The sequence below is a fragment of the Mobula birostris genome, chromosome 2, assembly GCF_030028105.1.
Source record: "Mobula birostris isolate sMobBir1 chromosome 2, sMobBir1.hap1, whole genome shotgun sequence".
Lineage (NCBI taxonomy): Eukaryota > Metazoa > Chordata > Chondrichthyes > Myliobatiformes > Myliobatidae > Mobula > Mobula birostris.
Genome location: NC_092371.1, coordinates 245,799,068 through 245,818,380, shown reverse-complemented (window position 1 = coordinate 245,818,380; position 19,313 = coordinate 245,799,068). Strand labels below are relative to the sequence as shown.

Genomic DNA, 19,313 nt, shown 5'->3' with positions numbered 1-19,313 from the left:
TGTGCATTCGGAGGCCAGTTTATTAGGCATAGGAGGTACCCAATAAAGTGGCTACTGAGTATAATACTGGAACTTGCAGTGAACTTCGAAGTTGATGGGCTACAGCAGCAGAACACCTCATCGGGTTCCACATCTGCATCTAATAAAATGGCCACTGAGTGTATGTTTAACATTAGGAATATACCACAATGCCAGGCACAATTTTAATTTTCAATCTAAACGTCTCGACCACATTCAGGACAAAAGATTTCACCATGCTTTGAGAGAAATCCAGAGCAAACCAAGGAACTGGCACAGTTCTTGCATTTGAAGCAGTTATTGTGCCATTGGCAGTTCTCAAATGAGATGTACTTTGAGGTTCCAAGACCTGCAAAGACAAGAACAGAGGAGGTATTCTCATTTTGGCATGTTCATGAGATTGCAAATTTGATTTTTGTTTAATAAACACACACAAGATGCTGGAGGAGCTCAGCAGGACAGGCAGCATCTATGGAGAGGAATAAACAGTTGAAGTTTAGACTGGACAAACTGAGGGCTTATAGGTGGAACTGAGAAATAAGAAAGGTATCTCACACACACAGCATCTGCAAATGTTCTCTTGTTTGTAATAACAAAGGTATGAGCACATTAATGGGGCTGTATTATAGGCCACCCAACAGTCCATGGGATTTAGAGAAACAAATTTGTAGAGAGATTGCAGGCAGACTGTTGCAAGAAACATACCGTGGGTTGTTATAGCAGCAAATTTTAATTTTCAACATATTGACTGGGACTCCCATATTGTAAAAGGACTAGATGGGATAGAGTTTGTCAAATGTGTTCAGGAAAGCTTCCTTAATCAGCATGTAGAAGTCCGAATGAAAGAGTGTGCAATATGGGATCTGCTATTAGGGAATGAGATAGGGCAGGAGACAGAAGTTTGTGTGAGGGAACAGTTTGCATCTAGTGACCACAATGACATTAGTTTCAAAGTAAATATGGAAAAAGATATATCTGGTCTGTGGATTGAGATTGTAAACTAGAGAAAGGCCAATTTTGATGGTACCAGAAAGAATCTGGCAAGTGTGGATTGGGGCAGGCTGTTTTCTGGCAAAGGTGAAGCTGGTAAGTGGGAGGCCTTTAAAAATGAAATTTTTAGATTACAAAGCTTGTATGTGCCCGTCAGAATAAAAGGCAGGGGTAGCAGTTTTAGGGAACCTTGCTTTTCGAGAGATTGAACTCCTGGTTAAGAAAAAAAAGGAGGTGCATAGTAGGTGCAGGCAGGTAGGAACAAATGAGGTGCTTATGGAGGATAAAAATGCAAGAGAACACTTAAGAAAGAAATCAGGAGGGCTAACAAAAAGCGTGAGGATGCTGTGGGGCAGACAAGCTGAAGGGGAACCCTAAGGAATTCTACAGGTGTATTCAGAGCAAAAGGATTACAAGAGACATAATCGATCCTGCAGAAGACCAGAATAGTAGTCGATGCATGGAGCCAAGAGAGATGGCAGAGATCTCAAATGGACTTCTGCAGGAGGTGGATACAGAGTGTATAGAAGTGAGGCAAAGCAGCAGCAAGGTACACACACACATATGCAGATTTTCTCTTGTAGGTTATGGACCATATACAGATTAGACCATAAGATAAAGGAACAGAAGTCGGCCATTTGGCCCATCGAGTCATTTTATCATGAGCTGATCCATTCTCCCATTTAGTCCCACTCCCCCGCCTTCTCACCATAACTTTTGATCCCCTGGTTACTCAGATACCTATCAATCTCTGCCTTAAATACACCCAATGACTTGGCCTCCACTGCCGCCCGTGGCAACAAATTCCATAGATTCACCACTCTCTGGCTAAAAAAATTTCTTTGCATCTCTGTTCTGAATGGGCGCCCTTCAATCCTTAAATCATGCCCTCTCGTACTAGACTCCGCCATCATGGGAAACAACTTTGTCACATCCACTCTGTCCATGCCTTTCAACATTCAAAATGTTTCTATGAGGTCCTCCCCTCATTCTTCTAAACTCCAAGGAATACAGTCCAAGAGCAGACAAACGTTCCTCATATGTTAACCCTCTCATTCCTGGAATCATTCTAGTGAATCATTCTGTAGCCGCTCAGATTACAGAGGAAGAGGTCTTTGGTTTCTTGAGGGAGATCCTAGGGTTTGACAAGGTGTTCTCTCAGACCCTTTGGGAGGCAAGTGCAGAAACTGCAGGGGCCCTAGCAGAGATACTGTGTTTAACTCATCCATAGCGACAGGTGATGCAGCAGAGGATTGGAGGATAACTAATTTTGTTCTGCTGTTTAAGGCTGTAAAAGTAAACCAGAAAATTATAGGCCAGTAAGCCTGACATCAATAGTGGAAAAGTAATTGAAAGGCATTCTAAGGGACTGGACATATGAGTAATTGGATAAACAGGGATTGATTCAGGATAGTCAGCATAGCTTTGAGCGTGGTAGGTCATTTCTAACCAATCTTATAGAATTTTTTGAGGATGTTACCAGGAAAGATGATGTAGGCAAGACAGTAGATGTTGTCTACATGGACTTTAGCATGGCATTTGACAAGGTCCTGTATGGGAGGTTGGTCAAGAAGGCTCTGTGGATTGGCATTCAAGGTTAGGTAGTAAATTGGATTAGATATTGGCTTAGTGGGAAAAGCCAGAGAGTGGGAGTAGAGGGTTGTCTCTCTGATTGGAGGCTTGTGGCTAATGGTGCACTGCAGGGATAGATGTTGGGTTCTTTGTTCTTTGTCATCTCTATCTGGATCTGGATGATAATGTGGTTAACTGGATCGGCAAACTTGCAGATGACACCCAAGACTGGGGGTGTAGAGTCTTGCAGAGGGATCTGCATCAGCTGAAATATGGCAGATGGAATTTAATGCAGACAAGTGTGAGGTGTTGCACTTTAAGAAGAACAACCAGAGTAGGTCTTATACAGTGAGCAGTAGGACATTGTGGAGCAAAAGCATCTGGGAATACAGATCTGTAATTCCTTGAAAGTGGCGTCACAGGTAGATAGGGTTGTTGAGGAAGCTTTTGGTATATTGACCTTTATAAATCAAAGTACTGAGTACAGGAGATGGGATGTTATGCTGAAGTTGAACAAGACATCGGTGAGGCCTAATTGGGAGTATTGTGTGCAGTTTTGGAAAAGATGTAAATAAGTTTGAAAGAGTACAGAGAAAATTTACAAAGACGTTGCCAGAACTGGAGGATCTAAGTTATATAAAAAAGACAGAATAGGTGAGAAATGTATTCCCGAGAAAGTAGAAGACAGATGGGATACTTGATAGAGATATACAAAATTATGAGGGGGTATAGATAGGATGAATGCAAGGAAGGTTTTTCCACTGAAGTTGGGTGGAACTACAACCAGGGGTCATGGGTTAAGGGTGAAAGGTAAAATGTTTTAGGGGAACATGAGGGGAAACTTCTTCACTCAGAAGGTGATGAGAGTGTGGAATGAGCTGCCAGCACAAGTGGTGAATGCAAGTTCAATTTCAACACTTTAGCGAAGTTTGGATAGGTACATGGAAGGAGGGGTATGGAGGGCGATGGTCCAGGTGCAGGCAGTTTAAATGGATTGGCATGGACTAGATGGGCTGAAGGACCTGTTTCTGTGCTGTAGTGTTCTTTGATTCTATGAGTAGTTTTGTGCCCCTTATCTGATAAGGATGTGCTGACATTGGAGAGGGTCCAGAGGAGTTTCACAAGAGTAATCATGGGAACGAAAGAGTTAATGTGTAAGGAGTATTTGATGGCTCTGGGTCTGTGCACACTGGAGTTTAAAAAAATGAGGGGGAACTTATTGATACCTATCAAATATTGAAAGACCGAGATAGAATGGCACACCCCAGGGGTGTGTGCTTAGCCCTCTCTATACCCATGACTGTGTGGCTAGGCATAGCTCAAATACCATCTATAAATTTGCTGATGTTACAATCATTGTTGGTAGAATCTCAGATGGTGACGAGAGGGCGTACAGGAGTGAGATATGCCAACTAGTGGAGTGGTGTCGCAGCAACAACCTGGCACTCAACGTCAGTAAGACGAGAGAGCAGATTGTGGACTTCAGGAAGGGTAAGACAAAGGAACACATACCAAAACTCATACAGGGATCAGAAGTGGAGAGAGTGAGTGGCTTTAAGTTCCTGGGTGTCAAGGTCTCTGAGGATCTAACCTGGCCCCAACATATCGATGTAGTTATAAAGAAGGCAAGACAGCAGCTATACTTTATTAGGAGTTTGAAGAGATTTGGCATGTCAACAAATGCACTCAGAAACTTCTATAGTTGTACCGTGGATACAGACAGGCTGTGTCACTGTCTGGTATGGAGGGGCTGCTGCACAGGACTGTAAGAAGCTGCAGAGGGTTGTAAATCTAGTCAGCTCCATCTTGGGTACTAGTCTACAAAGTACCCAGGACATCTTCAGGGAGCGGTGTCTCAGAAAGGCTGCGTTCATTATTAAGGACCTCCAGCACCCAGAGCATGCCCTTTTCTCACTGTGACCATCAGGTAGGAGGTGCAGAAGCCTGAAACATACACTCAGTGATTCAGGAACAGCTTCACCTGGGCCATCCGATTCCTAAATGGACATTGAAGTTTTGGACACTATCTCACTTTTTTTTAATACAGTATACAGTATTTCTGTTTTTGCATATTTTAAAAAATCCATTCAATATACATAATTGATTTACTTATTTATTTATTATGTTTTATTTGATTTATTAATATTATTATTTTTTTCTCTGCTAGATTATGTATTACATTGAACTGCTGCTGCTAAGCTAACAAATTTCACGTCATATGCTAGTGATAATAAACCTGATTCTGATTCTGATATGGAGAGGATGTTTCCTGTGGTTGTGGGGGGGGAGGGTGCATCTTGAGCCAGAACGGACAACTTCAAAATACAAGATTATCCTTTCAGAACAGATATGAAGAGATGAGGAGGGATTTCTTTAGCCAGAGGGATGGTGAATCTGTGGAATTCTTTGCCACAGACGGTTGCGCTGATAGATTCTTGATTAGTCAGGGCATCAAAGGTTAAGGGGAAAAGGCAGGAGAATGGGGTTAAGAGGGATAATAAATCAACCATGATGGAATGGCAGAAATGACTCAATGGACTGAATGGTTTAATTCTGCCTCTACGTCTTACGGTGTTAGTTTAGTACAGTTCTGAGGGACCACCATGTTGTCACATAGCAGTTTTTGCTTAAGTACTCAATATAACAATTTTGTACATATTTTATATTTGGGTCTTTATTCTTTGGAGTGTAGAAGGTTGAGGGGGGACTTGATAGAGGTGTTTAAAATTATGAGGGGGATAGATAGAGTTGACATGGATTGGCTTTTTCCATTGAGAGTGGGGGAGATTGAAACAAGAGGACATGAGTTGAGAGTTAAAGGGCAAAAGCTTAGGGGTAACATGAGGGGGATCTTCTTTACTCAGAGAGTAGTAGCTGTGTGGAACGAGCTTCCGGCAGAAGTGGTTAAGGAAGGTTCGATGTTGTCGTTTAAAGTTAAATTGGACAACTATATGGACAGGAAAGGAAGGGAGGGTTATGGGATGAGTGCAGATCAGTGGGACTAGACACAGACTAGAAGGGTCGAGATGGCCTGTTTCCGTGCTGTAATTGTTATATGGTTTATATGGTTTATATTCACAGAATCACACTCTTACTCACCCGCAATTGCTTGGGAACAGGCAACGCACTTCTTGGTGTAGAGTTTGGTGAAACAATCCAGGCAATAAGGGAAGTCATCCCTTGAGGTGAAGCGGTTCCCCGCCAGCTGCATTTTGCATCCAGTACACAGCAGGCATTTCCTGTGCCATGGGCGGTCATGGTAACTCACACCTCCAGTCATTATTGGCTGAAGAACATAGATGAACACAAAACTAATCTCAGTGGCCACTGTATTATGTACAATGTACACCTACTCATTAATGCAAATATCCAATCAGTCAATCATATAGCAGCAACTCAATGCACAAAAGCATGCAGACATGGTCAAGAGGGTCAGCTGATGTTCTGACCAAACATCAGAATGGGGAAGAAACATGATCTAAGCAACTTTGATGGTGGAATGATTGTTGGTGTCAGATGGGGTGGTTTGAGTATCTCAGAAACTGCTGATCTCTTGGAATTTTCACACATAACCATCTCTAGAGATCACAGAGAATGGTGTGAAAAACAAAAAACATCCAGTGAACGGCAGATCTGTGGGCGAAAATGCCTTGTTAATAAGAGAGGTCAGAGGAGAATGGCCAAACATTCAAGCTGACAGGAAGGAACAATAACCCAAATAACCACACATTATAACAGTGGTGTGCAGAAGAGCATCTCTGAATGCACAACATGTTCAACTTTGAAGTAGATTGGATACAGCAGCCGAAGACCACACTCCTGTATCTAAAAAAAAGCGGTGAGTGAGTTTAGAATGTGTTAATACTTTGTGGGAAGTTTTCATAGCTTGTTCTTTTTATTTTTAAAGACCTGCTCCCATGGCGTGGTGGGATCTGCTCCAGTGACACGGTGTGTGCATAGCAACAATTGGTAATTCGTTCACCTCTGGGTTGCAGGATTTTTTGTTCAAGCTTAGTCCTGGGTGTAAGTTGGAAAATGATAGCCTCCCACAAATGCTATTCTGATGGAATTGTGCATAATCAGAAGTTTGTTTTTGAATCTCATATTAAATGAAGACACCTTTAATGAAACCTAATAAATGCTAATGATCCCTCTGCAGTTCCCTCCTGTAAATTGTGAACACAAGAGATTCTGCAGACACCGAAAATCTTGAACAACACATACAAAATTCTAGAGTAACTCAGTACATCAGCATCAAGCAGTATCTATAGTGGGGAATAAACAGTTAGCCATAAGAGAGGGTTAGGCCACTCAGCCCATCAAGTCTGTTCCACCAGTCTATGATAGGTGATTTATTATCTCTCTGAACACCATTCTCCCGCATTCTTGCCTTGACATCCTTACTAATCAAGAACCTATCAATCTTCACTTTCAATATACCCAAAGACTTGGCCTCTGTGGCTGTCTGTGGCAATGAATTTCACAGATTCACCACCCTCTGGCTAAAGAAAATCCTCCACATCTCTGTTCAACGACATCCTCAGATTAAAAAGAAGGTAATGACCACATTTAACAGAACTCTGTACCTTCTTGCAGGACGAGCAGGAGTGTGCAAACTGCTTCTCATAGCAGGATACGCAGTAGTTATTATTTTCCTTAGTAATAAAAGTCCTGGTTCCTATTGACTGCCGGCAGTGTTCACAGACAAAGCATGCTTCATGCCAGATGTTTCCCTTGTATTCCACTTTACGAGACCCTGTCAGTAAAACAGAATTCAAAATGCACCGTATTTTCAGAATGCGGATGCTGGAATCTGGAGCAACTTACAGAGCGTTGAATTCAGAATTCAAATTTGTTTACTGTCATTTCCAGTTCACAAGCATAAAGGAGAACAAAATAATTTTTACTCTGGATAGGATGCAGCACAAAAGAATAACACACAATAAGATAAAGAGCACAATCATAACAAAAACACAATAAATATAAATACGTCAGATAGTTAATTAGATTGATTGCACGTCCATAAAGTGATGCGGGCACAGGACTGGCTGTACATAAGGTGAATTCAAAGCTCACTCTGATATGCATGGCGTAACATGAATGAATATGTGTGCCACGCATCGACAAGCTGAAAGTTAATGAGGAACACTGCCCACTTGTGATTCACTGATTCATCACTCCACACATGTAATATCAGGGTGAAGGGAGATAACTAAAAAATTGAGTTTCTGTTAGTAATGAAGAGCAAGAAGCATACTTCTGATCTCAGGAACTGAAAATTATTTAGTACTTATTTAGAGATACAGTGCAGAATAGGCTCTTACAGCCCAATGAGCCCTACCACCCAGCAACTTAACACGCGATCTAGGTGTTCTTGTACATCAGTCACTGAAAGCAAGCATGCAGGTACAGCAGGCAGTGAAGAAAGCTAATGGCATGCTGGCCTTCATAACAAGGGGAATTGAGTATAGGAGCAAAGAGGTCCTTCTGCAGCTGTACAGGGCCCTGGTGAGACCACACCTGAAGTACTGTGTGCAGTTTTGGTCTCCAAATTTGAGGAAGGACATTCTTGCTATTGAGGGAGTGCAGCGTAGGTTCACAAGGTTAATTTCCGGGATGGCAGAACTGTCATATGTTGAAAGATTGGAGTGACTGGGCTTGTATACTCTGGAATTTAGAAGGATGAGGGGATCTGATTGAAACATATAAGATTATTAAGGGATTGGACACGCTGCAGGCAGGAAGCATGTTCCCGCTGATGGGTGAGTCCAGAACCAGAGGCCACAGTTTAAAAATAAGGGGTTGGCCATTTAGAACGGAGTTGAGGAAAAACTTTTTCACCCAGAGAGTGGTGGATATATGGAATGCTCTGCCCCAGAAGGCTGTGGAGGCCAAGTCTCTGGATGCTTTCAAGAAAGAGATGGATCGAGCTCCTAAAGATAGCAGAATCAAAGGTTATGGGGATAAGGCAGGAACTGGATACTGATTGTGGATGATCAGCCATGATCACAGTGAATGGCGCTGCTGGCTCGAAGGGCCGAAAGGCCTACTCCTGCACCTATTGTCTATTGTCTATTGAGCTTAGTCACAGGACAATTTACAATCATCAGTTAATCTACTAACCAGAACATCTTTAGGCTATGAAAGGAAACCAGAAGACCCGGAGGAAACTCACACACTCACAGGACAGTACGTACAAACTGCTTACAGAGAACGTCAAAAATGAGCTCCAGCCTCCGACGCCCCGAACTGTAATAGCATCATTCTAACTGCAGCGTTACCATGGCACCTCACAGTAGGCAATCCATTTGAAGCAATACACATCAGTACTACGAATGACGGCAAACTTACAAAGGCTTGTGATAAAATCTGAATATTGCATTACAATATGAGATCATAACAATCTAATAATCATCTAGAGGTCTCTCTTCCTTACTAACACATGTGTTTAATGAGGGGCATAGATAGGATAAATCCAAGCGGGCTTTTTCACTGAGGCTGGGTGAGACTACGACCAGAGGTTATGGGTCTCTATTGTGCCCTATCTTTCTATCTATTTATTTACAGATACAGGGCAGAATGGGTTCTTCTGGCTCTATGAGCTGCACCACCTAGTAACCCTTGAAGGCCTGTCACTGACTACAGACGGCACATGGTGCACTCAGTAAAACACTCATCCCCAGCAGTAATAGTGACTGGGTCTGAACCAGAGCTGCTGCATGGAGCTGTCTCAAACAGAGGCAGCAGCAACCTGCACAGGTGTGCTGATGGTGGAGGATACCATCTTTAATTGGATAATTGAGTTAATTAGCTTTTGGTTGGTCTAGGGGGAGGGGCTTAGCAGTTATAAGCCTCAGGTTACCAAGGCTTTGGGGTTAGTTTTCTTTTGTGTTTAGTTTGTGGGATATATATATATATATATTGTTTTTCTTTCCCCCAGTTTTTGTCTTGTTTTGAGGTAAATAAAAGCACCTCAATTTATTTTTGTGACTCAAGCCATCTGGTTATTTTTTTTTAAACAATTGACCCACAGTTTTTTGTGACACGTGGTTTAACTCTAACCTAATCACAGGACAGTAGGCTATAACCTACCTGGTACATCCTTGGACTATGGGAGGAAGCTGGAGCACCTGGAGAAAACCCACGTATACCACGAGGAGGACATAAGAGGCTGCTGGGGCTGGACTCCAACACCCCGAGCTGTAATGGTGTTGTGCTAACCACTAAGTTAAGGGTGAAAGGTGAAATATTTGAGGGGAAGCTGAGGGGGGAGCTTCTTCGTCAGAGGGTGGTGAGAGTGTGGAACCAGCTACCAGTGGACACGGGTTTGATTTCAACATTCAAGAGAAATTTGGCTAGGTACTTGGACGGGAGGGGTATGGAGGGATATGACCCGGGTGCGGATCAATAGAACTAGGTAGAAGAACATTTTGGCACGGACTAGATAGGCTGAAGGATCTATTTTGGTGCTGCAGTGCTCTATGACTCTTGTAGCTTCAGGGTGATGTTAGTAGCAGAAATTTTCTGTTTTGATCTGGATATTTTTTGGCAGAAGCAGGTATCAATCTGAAGAAATTTCAGTGAGGTGGCAACATAACCACCATCTCAGGGCACCAATGGGTGTCCATTAAATATGGTTTTACCAATACCTTGATTGTTCATTCCCCTCCATAGATGCTGCCTGACCTGCGGAACATTTTGTGTATGTTTTCCTTTGTTTGAAAATGAAATGCAGATTATTCATCTGGAGATCCAGAGGCACGAGGGTGGCCTGATGTCAGACTCCATGTCCAGATGTCTGAATCCAGTGACCTGAGGACAGAGGTCAGGCTGGCAATACTGAGGATGAAGATTAGCGATCCCTGTGGTCAGCAGGCCCCGAGGATGAGGGCTGGTGCCCCCTAGTGGGAGGTAGTGGAGTAAGATGTGGAAGTGTCTTCTTGTATGTTATCTGTATGTTCATCTGTTGAACATGATGAACGTGCTACGTTGGTGTTGCCAGCATGGTGACAGTTGTGGGCTGTCCTCAACTGTCATGGTGCTCAGTTCTGGTTGCCTCACTACAGGAAGGACGTGGAAGCCATAGAAAGGGTGCAGAGGAGATTTACAAGGATGTTGCCTGGATTGGGGAGCATGCCTTATGAGAATAGGTTGAGTGAACTCAACCTTTTCTCCTTGGAGCGACGGAGGATGAGAGGTGACCTGATAGAGGTGTATAAGATGATGAGAGGCATTGATCGTGTGGATAGCCAGAGGCTTTTTCCCAGGGCTGAGATAGTTGTCACAAGAGGACACAGGTTTAAGGTGCTGGGGAGTAGGTACACAGGAGATGTCAGGAGTAAGTTAGTTTTTTTTTACACAGAGAGTGGTGAGTGTGTGGAATGGGCTGCTGGCAACGGTGGTGGAGGCGGATACGAAGGGTCTTTTAAGAGATGTTTAGATAGGTACATGGAGCTTAGAAAAATAGAGGGCTATGGGTAAGTAATTTCTGAGGTAGGGACATGGTCGGCACAACTTTGAGGGCCGAAGGGCCTGTACTGTGCTGTAGGTTTTCTATGTTTTATGTCATCCACAAATCATGTTTGTTGTTAATGCAAATGACACATTTCATTGTTTGTTTCAATGTACTGTATATAAGACCATAAGACAGAGCAGCAGAATTAGGCCATTTGGCCCATTGCATCAGCTCCACTATTCAATCATGGCGGATCCTTCTCTCCCCTCCTCAGCCCAAATCCTGCACATCTCTCTGGCCTTCTTCCCATAACCTTTGATGCCGTGTCCAATCAAGAACCTGTCAGTTCCTGCCTTAAATACACCCAAGCACTTGGCCTCCACAGCTGACTGGGGTAACAACTTCACAAATGCTGAAGAAACTTCTCTACATCTGTTTTCAATAGATACTCCTCTATTCCGAGGCTGTGTCCTCTTGTCCTAGACTCCCCACCATGGGAAACATCCTTTCCGCATCTACTCTGTCTAGACCTTTCAACATTCAAAAAGGTTTCAATGAGATCTCCCCCATCCTTCTGAATTCCAGTGAGTGCAGACCCAGAGCCAACAAACGTTTCTCGTATGATAACCCTTTCATTCCCGAAATTGTCCTTGTGAATTGCCTCGGGGACCCTCTCCAATGCCAGCACATTTTATCTTAGATGAGTCCAAGACTGTTCACAATACTCAAGGTGAGGCCTCACCAGTGTCTTATAAAGTCTCAGCATCACATCCCTGATCTTGTATCCCAGACCTCTTGAAATGAATGCTAACATTGCATTTGCCGCCTTTACCACTGACTCAACCTGCAAGTTAATCTTTAGGGTGTTCTGCCCAAGGATTCCCAAGTCCCTTTGTATCTCTGTTTTTTGCATTTTCTACCTATTTAGAAAATCGTCTGCACATTTTTTTCTTCTACCAAAGTGCAGAGCCATACATTTTCCAACATTGCATTTAATTTTCCACTTTCTTGCCCATTCTCCTAGTCTAAGTTCTTCTGCAGCCTGCCTAATTCCCCAACACTACCTGCCCCTCCACCAATCTTCATATCATCTGCAAACTTGGCAACAAAGCCATCTATTCCATCATCTAAATCATTTATATACAGCATAAAAAGAATTGATCCCACACCGACCACTAAGGAACACCACTTAGGTGGAAAAAGATCCTTTTATTCCCACTCACTGCCTCCTACCAATCAGCCAATGCTCTAACCATGCTAGTAACTTCCCTGTAATACCATGGGCTCTTAACTAGGTAAACAGCCTCACGTTTGGTACCTTGTCAAATGCCTTCTGGAAGTCCAGATATAGAATATTCACTGCATCCCCTTTATCTATACTACAAATGTACTTGTAATCTCCTCAAAGAATTCCAAAGGTACATCAGGGAAGATTTTCCCTTAAGGAAACCATGCTGACTTTGTCCTGTCTTGTCCTGTGTACCAATTACTCCATAACCTCATCCTTAACAATTGACTCCAACATCTTCCCAACCACTTAGATCAGGCTAACTGGTCTATAATTTCCTTTCTGCTGCTTTCCTCCTTTCTTAAAGAGTGGAGTGACATTTGCAATTTCCAGTCCTCTGACGTCATGCCAGATTCCAAATATTTTGAAAGATCATTTCAAATGCCTCCACAATCTCTACTGCTACCTCTTTCAGAACCCTGGGGTGCAGTTCACCTGGTCCGGGTGACTTATCTTTAGTTTTTTCAGCTTTTTGAGCACCTTCTCTCTTGCAATAGTGACAGCACTGACTTCTCTTCCCTCACACCCTTCAACATCTGGCACACTGCTGGTGCCTTCCACAGTGAAGACTGATACAAAGTACTAATTTAGTTCATCAGCCATCTCCTTGTCCCCTTATTATTTCTCTGGCCACATAGCGGTCCTATGTCCACTCACATCTCTCATCTTTTACACACTTGGAAAAGCTTTGACTATCCACTTTGATATTGTTTGCTAGCTTGTTTTCATATTTCATTGTTTCCCTCCTAATGATTCTTTCAGTAGGTTTTTAAAAGCTTCCCAATCCTCAATTTTCATGCTAATTTTTGCATTGTTTAATGCACTCTTTTTTGCTATTACATTAGCTTGGACTCCCTTTGACAGCCATGATCGTACGAGTTTGCCATTTGAGTATTTCATTTTTGGAATACATCTATCATGCACCTTCCTCATTTTCCCAGAAACTCACACAACTGCTGCTCTGCTCTCATCCCTGCCAGCAGCATCTCCTTCCAATTTACTTTGACCAACTCCTCCCTCATAACATTGTAATTTCCTTTACTCCACTGAAATACTGCTATCAGATTTTGGTATATCAGCTACTATCTCCCTATCAAATTTCATGTTGAACTCAATCATATTGTGATCACTGGCTCCTAAGGGTTCTTTTGCCTTAAGCTCCTTAATCACCTCTGGTTTATTATCAATCCAGTATAGCTGATCCCTAGTAGGCTTAATGACAAACTACTCTAAAAAGCCATCTTTAGGCATTCAAAAAACTCAATCTCTTGAGATCCATTACCAACCTGATTTTCCCAATTGACCTGCATGTTGAAATCTCATAACATTGCCCTTTTGACACAGCTTTTTTCTTTCCTGTTGTAATCTGTGGTCTGCATCCCAGCCTGTAAATAATTCCCATCAGGTTCCCATCAGGGTCCTTTTACCCTTGCAGTTTCCAAACTCAACCCACAAGGATTCAGCATCTTTTGATCCTCCACCACATTGTTCTACTGGTTTGACACCAGTTTTTACTGGCTGAGTCACACCAACCCTTCTGCCTACCTTCCTATCCCTCTGATACGTGTAACCCTGAACAATCATCCTTCAGCCACGGACCAGTGATGGTCACAATATCATACCCAACAATCTGTAAAAGTGCATTAAGATCATCCACCTTTTTTCTTGTACTCTGTGCATTGAGATATTACACTTTGAATACTGTATTTGCTATCCTTTTTGATTCTGCATCCCTAATGCACTGATACTCACCCTGCTGGCTGCAATTTTGTCCTATTATCTAACTGCCCTTCCTGATAGTCTGACTGCATGTCGTCTTTGCTTGTTTACTGTCCTGAGTCCCTTCCTTCCAGTTCTCACCCACTTGCCAAATTGGATTAAACCCTCCCCAACAGCTCTAACAAACCTGTCGGTGAGAATATTGGCCCTCCTTGGGTTCAAATGTAACCAATCCCTTCTGTACAGGTCATATCTCTCCTAGAAGAGATCCCAATGATCCAGGAACCTGAAGCCTTGTCCCCTGCACTGGCTTCTCAGCCACGCAGTTATCTGCCAGATCATGCTATTTCTACCCTCACTGGCAACAATAGAGAAATTATCACCTTGAGGTCCTGCTTCTCAGCCTTCTGACTAGCTCTTTAAATTCTCTTTTCCCAACCTCTTTGCTTTTCCTTCCTATGTCATTGGTACTAATATGTACCAAGACATCCAGCTGCTCTCAGTCTCCTCCAAAGTGCTGAGGATGAAACATCTCTGACCCTGGCACCTGGGAGACAACATCCCATCCGGGAGTCCCGTTCATGTCCACAGAATCTCCTGTCTGTTCCCCTGACTATTGAGTCCCCTATCACTACCATTCCTCTCTTCTCCCTCTTTCCCTTCTGCATGATGGACCCACGCTCAGTGCCTGTAACCCGGTCTCCGTGGAATTCTCCTGGGAGGTCATCCCCCACAAAAGTACCCAAAACGATATACTTGTTTTTGAGGAGAATGGCCACGGTGGTGCTTTGCTCTAACGGCCTATTTCCATTTCTCTTGACGGTCACCCAGCTACTCACCTCCTGCAACTTTGGGGTGACTACTTCCCTGTAACTTTGATCAATTATCTCCTCACTCTCCCGTACAAGCCGAAGGTCATCCAGCTGCTGCTCCAGATCCCTAACGTGGTCTTCAAGGAGCTGCAGCTGGATGCACTTCATGCAGATGTAGTTCCCCGGGAATAGATGTGACTAATAAATCTAATGGTATGTTTAACTGTTGTAGGATAGATGGAGGGCAAATTTATAAATAATAATTTATGGAGCACTTTTCATACAGCTGATGTCGCTCAAAGTGCTTTACAATGGGATAAAGTGCAAACGTGGAAACAAAAGACAAAAATATGTTAGTTAAAAGGAATACTAAATAGGTTTTGAGCTGGCATTTAAAAGTGTCAGCTGAGCTTGCATCCCTCAGAGTTTTTGGTATTCAGTTCCACAGTTTTGGAGCGTAGTTCAAAAAGCTGACCTTCCAATTATCTTTTGAGGGAGATCATTTAAATTTAAGAGAGTGACAGAAAAAGAACTGAGAGCTCAAGCAAGTTTGTGAAATGAAAGCAATTCTGTGATGTTCTCCAGTCCCTGACCATTGAGAGGTTTAAAAAGCTTAGGGAGAAGTGGTAATTTGCAGCTTGGCTAAGAGAAGATCTGTGACTGAGGGCAATATCACGGCAATGACAGACTGCTTCAACGAAAGGACCCTGAGTGCTCAGCATATTTCACAGAAAGATAAGTACTGCAGATTTCCATGGCAACACCAGTAAGTGGAATGGAAGTAAAACAAAATGCTTAATAGGAGACATGTTCAGCTGCACAGAGGACGAGAGTAGCTGCTCTTGTTGCCTGGCTAGCACAATGATTTTAAAAGATGCTGATTTAGTTCAGGGCACACAAGGGTAATTTTAATTAAACAATAGAACATCAGGAAGTTTTTGATGAGAACACGCCCAACAAAACTTGCCAAATTCCATTTCACATAGTGTGTTGAAATAACTATCGAGTGTAGATTTGCAAGTCTCTAAAGTACTACTCTCAAATACACAACTAGGTAGCTTGTTCCATGTGTCCACAACTCACTGTGTAATGAAATGCTTCCTGATGTCAGTCTGAAATCTCCCCTTAACCAGTTTCCACTTGTGGCCCCAAGTCCTTGCTGATGGATTAATTTTGAAGTAGCAGCTGGCATCCACCTTACTTATACCCTTAATGATTTTGAACACGTCTATCGTGCCTCCTCTCATTCTACATCTACTCATGCTAAAAAGATTTAATTCTTTCAATCTTTCTTCATAGCTCATACCCTGCAGACCTGGAATGAGTCTCATCACCCTTCTCTGGACTCCCCAGTGCCTTCACATCCCTCACACGATATGGAGACCCAAATGGTACACAGTACTCAAGGTGTGGCCTCAAGTGCATTATAAAGCTTAACAAGAACGTCTCTAGACTTGAAATCCATTGAGCGCATTATAGAGCCAGACATTCTATTAGCCTTCCTAATCACTTCTGTGCATCGTCTAGATGTTGAGAGAGATGAGTCTACCGGGACGCCCAAATCCTTCTTATGCAGTGCACTTTCTAAGTCAAGACCCCCCCCCATATATTTATATCTAATGTTTCTACTTCCTATATGTAATATCTTACATTTACTTACATTATAGTTCATCTGTCATTTATTTGCCTACATCTGGATTTTGTTTAGATTTGTGTTGATTCTGCTGCCTGAATGTTAACAGCCTGCCCCCTAATTTTGTGTCATCAGCACATTTACTAGTTTATTTGTTATGCGCTTATCCAAATTATTAATGTAAATTAAAAACAGCAGCGGCCGCAGATCTGATCGCTGCGGAACCCCAGTTTTAACATCTTCTAGGTGTGAAAACGATCCTCTCACCATAACTCACTGTTTTCTGTTTTTTGGGGTCGATCCTGCTCAATTCAATTGAAATTCTTAGACCAAAGAACAGCATTGTTTGTCACATGTACATCGAAACAAGCTGTGAAATGCTCTGTTTGCATCAATGACCAACACAGCCTGCGGATACTGCTGGGGGCTGCCACAAGTACCGCTAATCTTCCAGTGACAAATCAATCAATAACTAATAATTTTCTAGGAGCCAGCACTTTACCCCATCTCCTGAAATGAACTCTTCCTCTGAGCCAGCACCAAGCATGCGTCACCATGAACAGGCACCTTTTTAAGACATCCCAGTGGCAGGAATTGAACCTAGGGACGCGGGAGAGGTAGAGGAGCAGCCTTCAAAAGAACAGTTGCCTGGGCTCGGCTCGGAGTGGCGGTTGCTGGCACTGGACTGTGATTGGTGTGGGGATGTTGGCAAGAAGTGTAGGTTCAGATAGTGCAGAGGATCTGGTAAAGGAACCAGAAATGGAGGGTTCAGGAGATTGCCGGTTGGCAGTGGGAGGTTGGAATGAAATTGAATTTAGATCTGGAAAGCAGAAAAAGAAACATAATATTGGACTGATTTCTAGTGATGGAGAGGAATGGCAGGATTTTTTGAAATAAAGGAAGGAAGACATTAAGCAACACACACAAAATGCTGGAGGAGCTCAGCAGGCCAGGCAGCACCTATGGAAAAAAAGTACAGTCGACGTTCGGGCCAAAACATCAGTTGTACTTTTTCCGTAGATGCTGCTTGGCCTGCTGAGTTCCTCCATGATTTTGGTGTGTGTTGCTCAGGTTTCCAGCTTCTGCAGATTTTTTCTTGTTAAGGAAGACATTAAGGTATTATTTAAATTTGTACCGGAACAACCTTCTTCCATAAATCCCATTAACTAGAGGGCTGAAATCTGCTATAGGGAATATAGATTGTCTTCGTACTTTGAGATGAGGGAATATGTTAATTGTTTGTCAGGATAAGAAACAGTGTGAGAAGGCATTATGTTTGAAGCCTTCATTAGGCAAAAAGATAGTATCTATGTTGCTTTATGAAATTAGACATACACGGGGTGACACTGAGTTGGTACTTATTACAAAAGCACCACCAAGAAATTAACTGAAATTTGACATACAAATTGCAGCTGCTTTTCTTTCTCTGTATAGTTTTGAATACAGCTTGTTTCTCCAGTTGATCGAGTGAAACAGCGCCCCCAATTACCATAGCACCCATGCAGCAATAAAGTTATAAACTCTGTCAGATCCACTCTACACTTCTGCTTATTCGTTCGTTGTCAATGTCTTGCCGTTGCTGTCCTCAGATCAGTTAAGCTGATCTAAGATCACTTAAGGTGGTGATGTCACACACGCGAGAGATTGATAGTATACATCCAGGCGCAGATCCATGGTCTCCCGAGACTAATGGATGTCACACGAGCACATTGCGCTTTTACAAGCTAGAGTGGGGCTGGCACGTGCATTATTTTGGCCAGCGTGAAAAACGGATCGATTTTTAGGCAGAAAACGACCTCATCCAGAGGAATCAGTGGTGTCTCAGCCTAAGCCTGTCTTAATTGAAAGTGACATGCTTGATAAAAGACATGCAAAGATTGTCCAAGAAAATGGTGAGTATATGAGAGCAGTGGTTGGGTCTCTACGCTATACTGCGTGCCAAGGCACTGCCCAGCGAGGACATTGGGAGGATGACGGATCTGGCAATAGGGGAAACTTCGTTGAGTTGCTCAGTGTAATTGGGCAGTTTGATAAGACTGTAACTAAAAAAATAGAGGACAATCCTGGAAATGCAAAAAACACCCATCATGATATCCAAAATGAAATTATGGGTGTTATGGCAGATATGGTCAGACGTCAAATAAGTGCGGGAATCAAGGAGGCTGGACATTTTGCCATCATGGTGGATGGAAGTAAAGACTTGAGTAAAAAGGAGCAAATATCAGTGGTGGTGCGGTATTTGAATAATGAAACAGTGCTTGAAGAATTCTTGCACTTCACTCCAGCAGAAGGGTTGGATGCGGAGTCTCTTAAAAGCATTGAACAGACACTCGCCCAGTGTGTTATTGATAAGAACGTGTGTATAGGTCAGTGTTATGACGGGGCGGCAGTGATGCCCGGGTGCAATAACGGGGTACAAGAGAGGTTCAGGAAAGAGGTCCCGCAGGCATTATATACACTGCTATGCTCACAGACTTAACATTGTTTTAGTGGATGTTGTGAGCAATGTACCACAAGCGGGGGAGTTTTTTGAAACTGCGCAGCTGCTTATTTTTAACTTTGGGTCAATACTAATGCCAATTATTATTATTATTTTGTGGTGGATACCCCATAGTCCTTATGTTTCCTGCAAATCCTAAAATATTACATTTACTGCTATTAAGCCTACTGGTTTTGCTTAGACTTCCAAGTGGTTATTCTGTTGATTTTTGTTTTAAATTCAGTAGCTGAATTAATTGAGGTATTGCATGGTCAGAGTACGATTTGTCCAACTCCTGGTAAAGCCTTGCATCTGTTGTTTGTCTTATTTGACTTTAATAACGGTGT

General features: G+C 42.8%; 1 protein-coding gene across 1 annotated transcript in view; it reads right to left on the bottom strand.

The window, feature by feature from the left end:
* Nucleotides 1-215: 215 nt before the first annotated feature.
* Nucleotides 216-19,313, bottom strand: part of LOC140210448 (four and a half LIM domains protein 2-like) — a 40,219-nt gene continuing 21,121 nt past the window's right edge. Inside the window, exons 4-6 of the mRNA XM_072279418.1 lie at nucleotides 7,167-7,336; nucleotides 5,680-5,866; nucleotides 216-367 (exon numbers count right to left, since the gene is read on the bottom strand). Of these exons, the coding sequence (XP_072135519.1) occupies nucleotides 216-367; nucleotides 5,680-5,866; nucleotides 7,167-7,336 (509 nt within the window). The remainder of the gene's footprint in view (nucleotides 368-5,679; nucleotides 5,867-7,166; nucleotides 7,337-19,313) is intronic.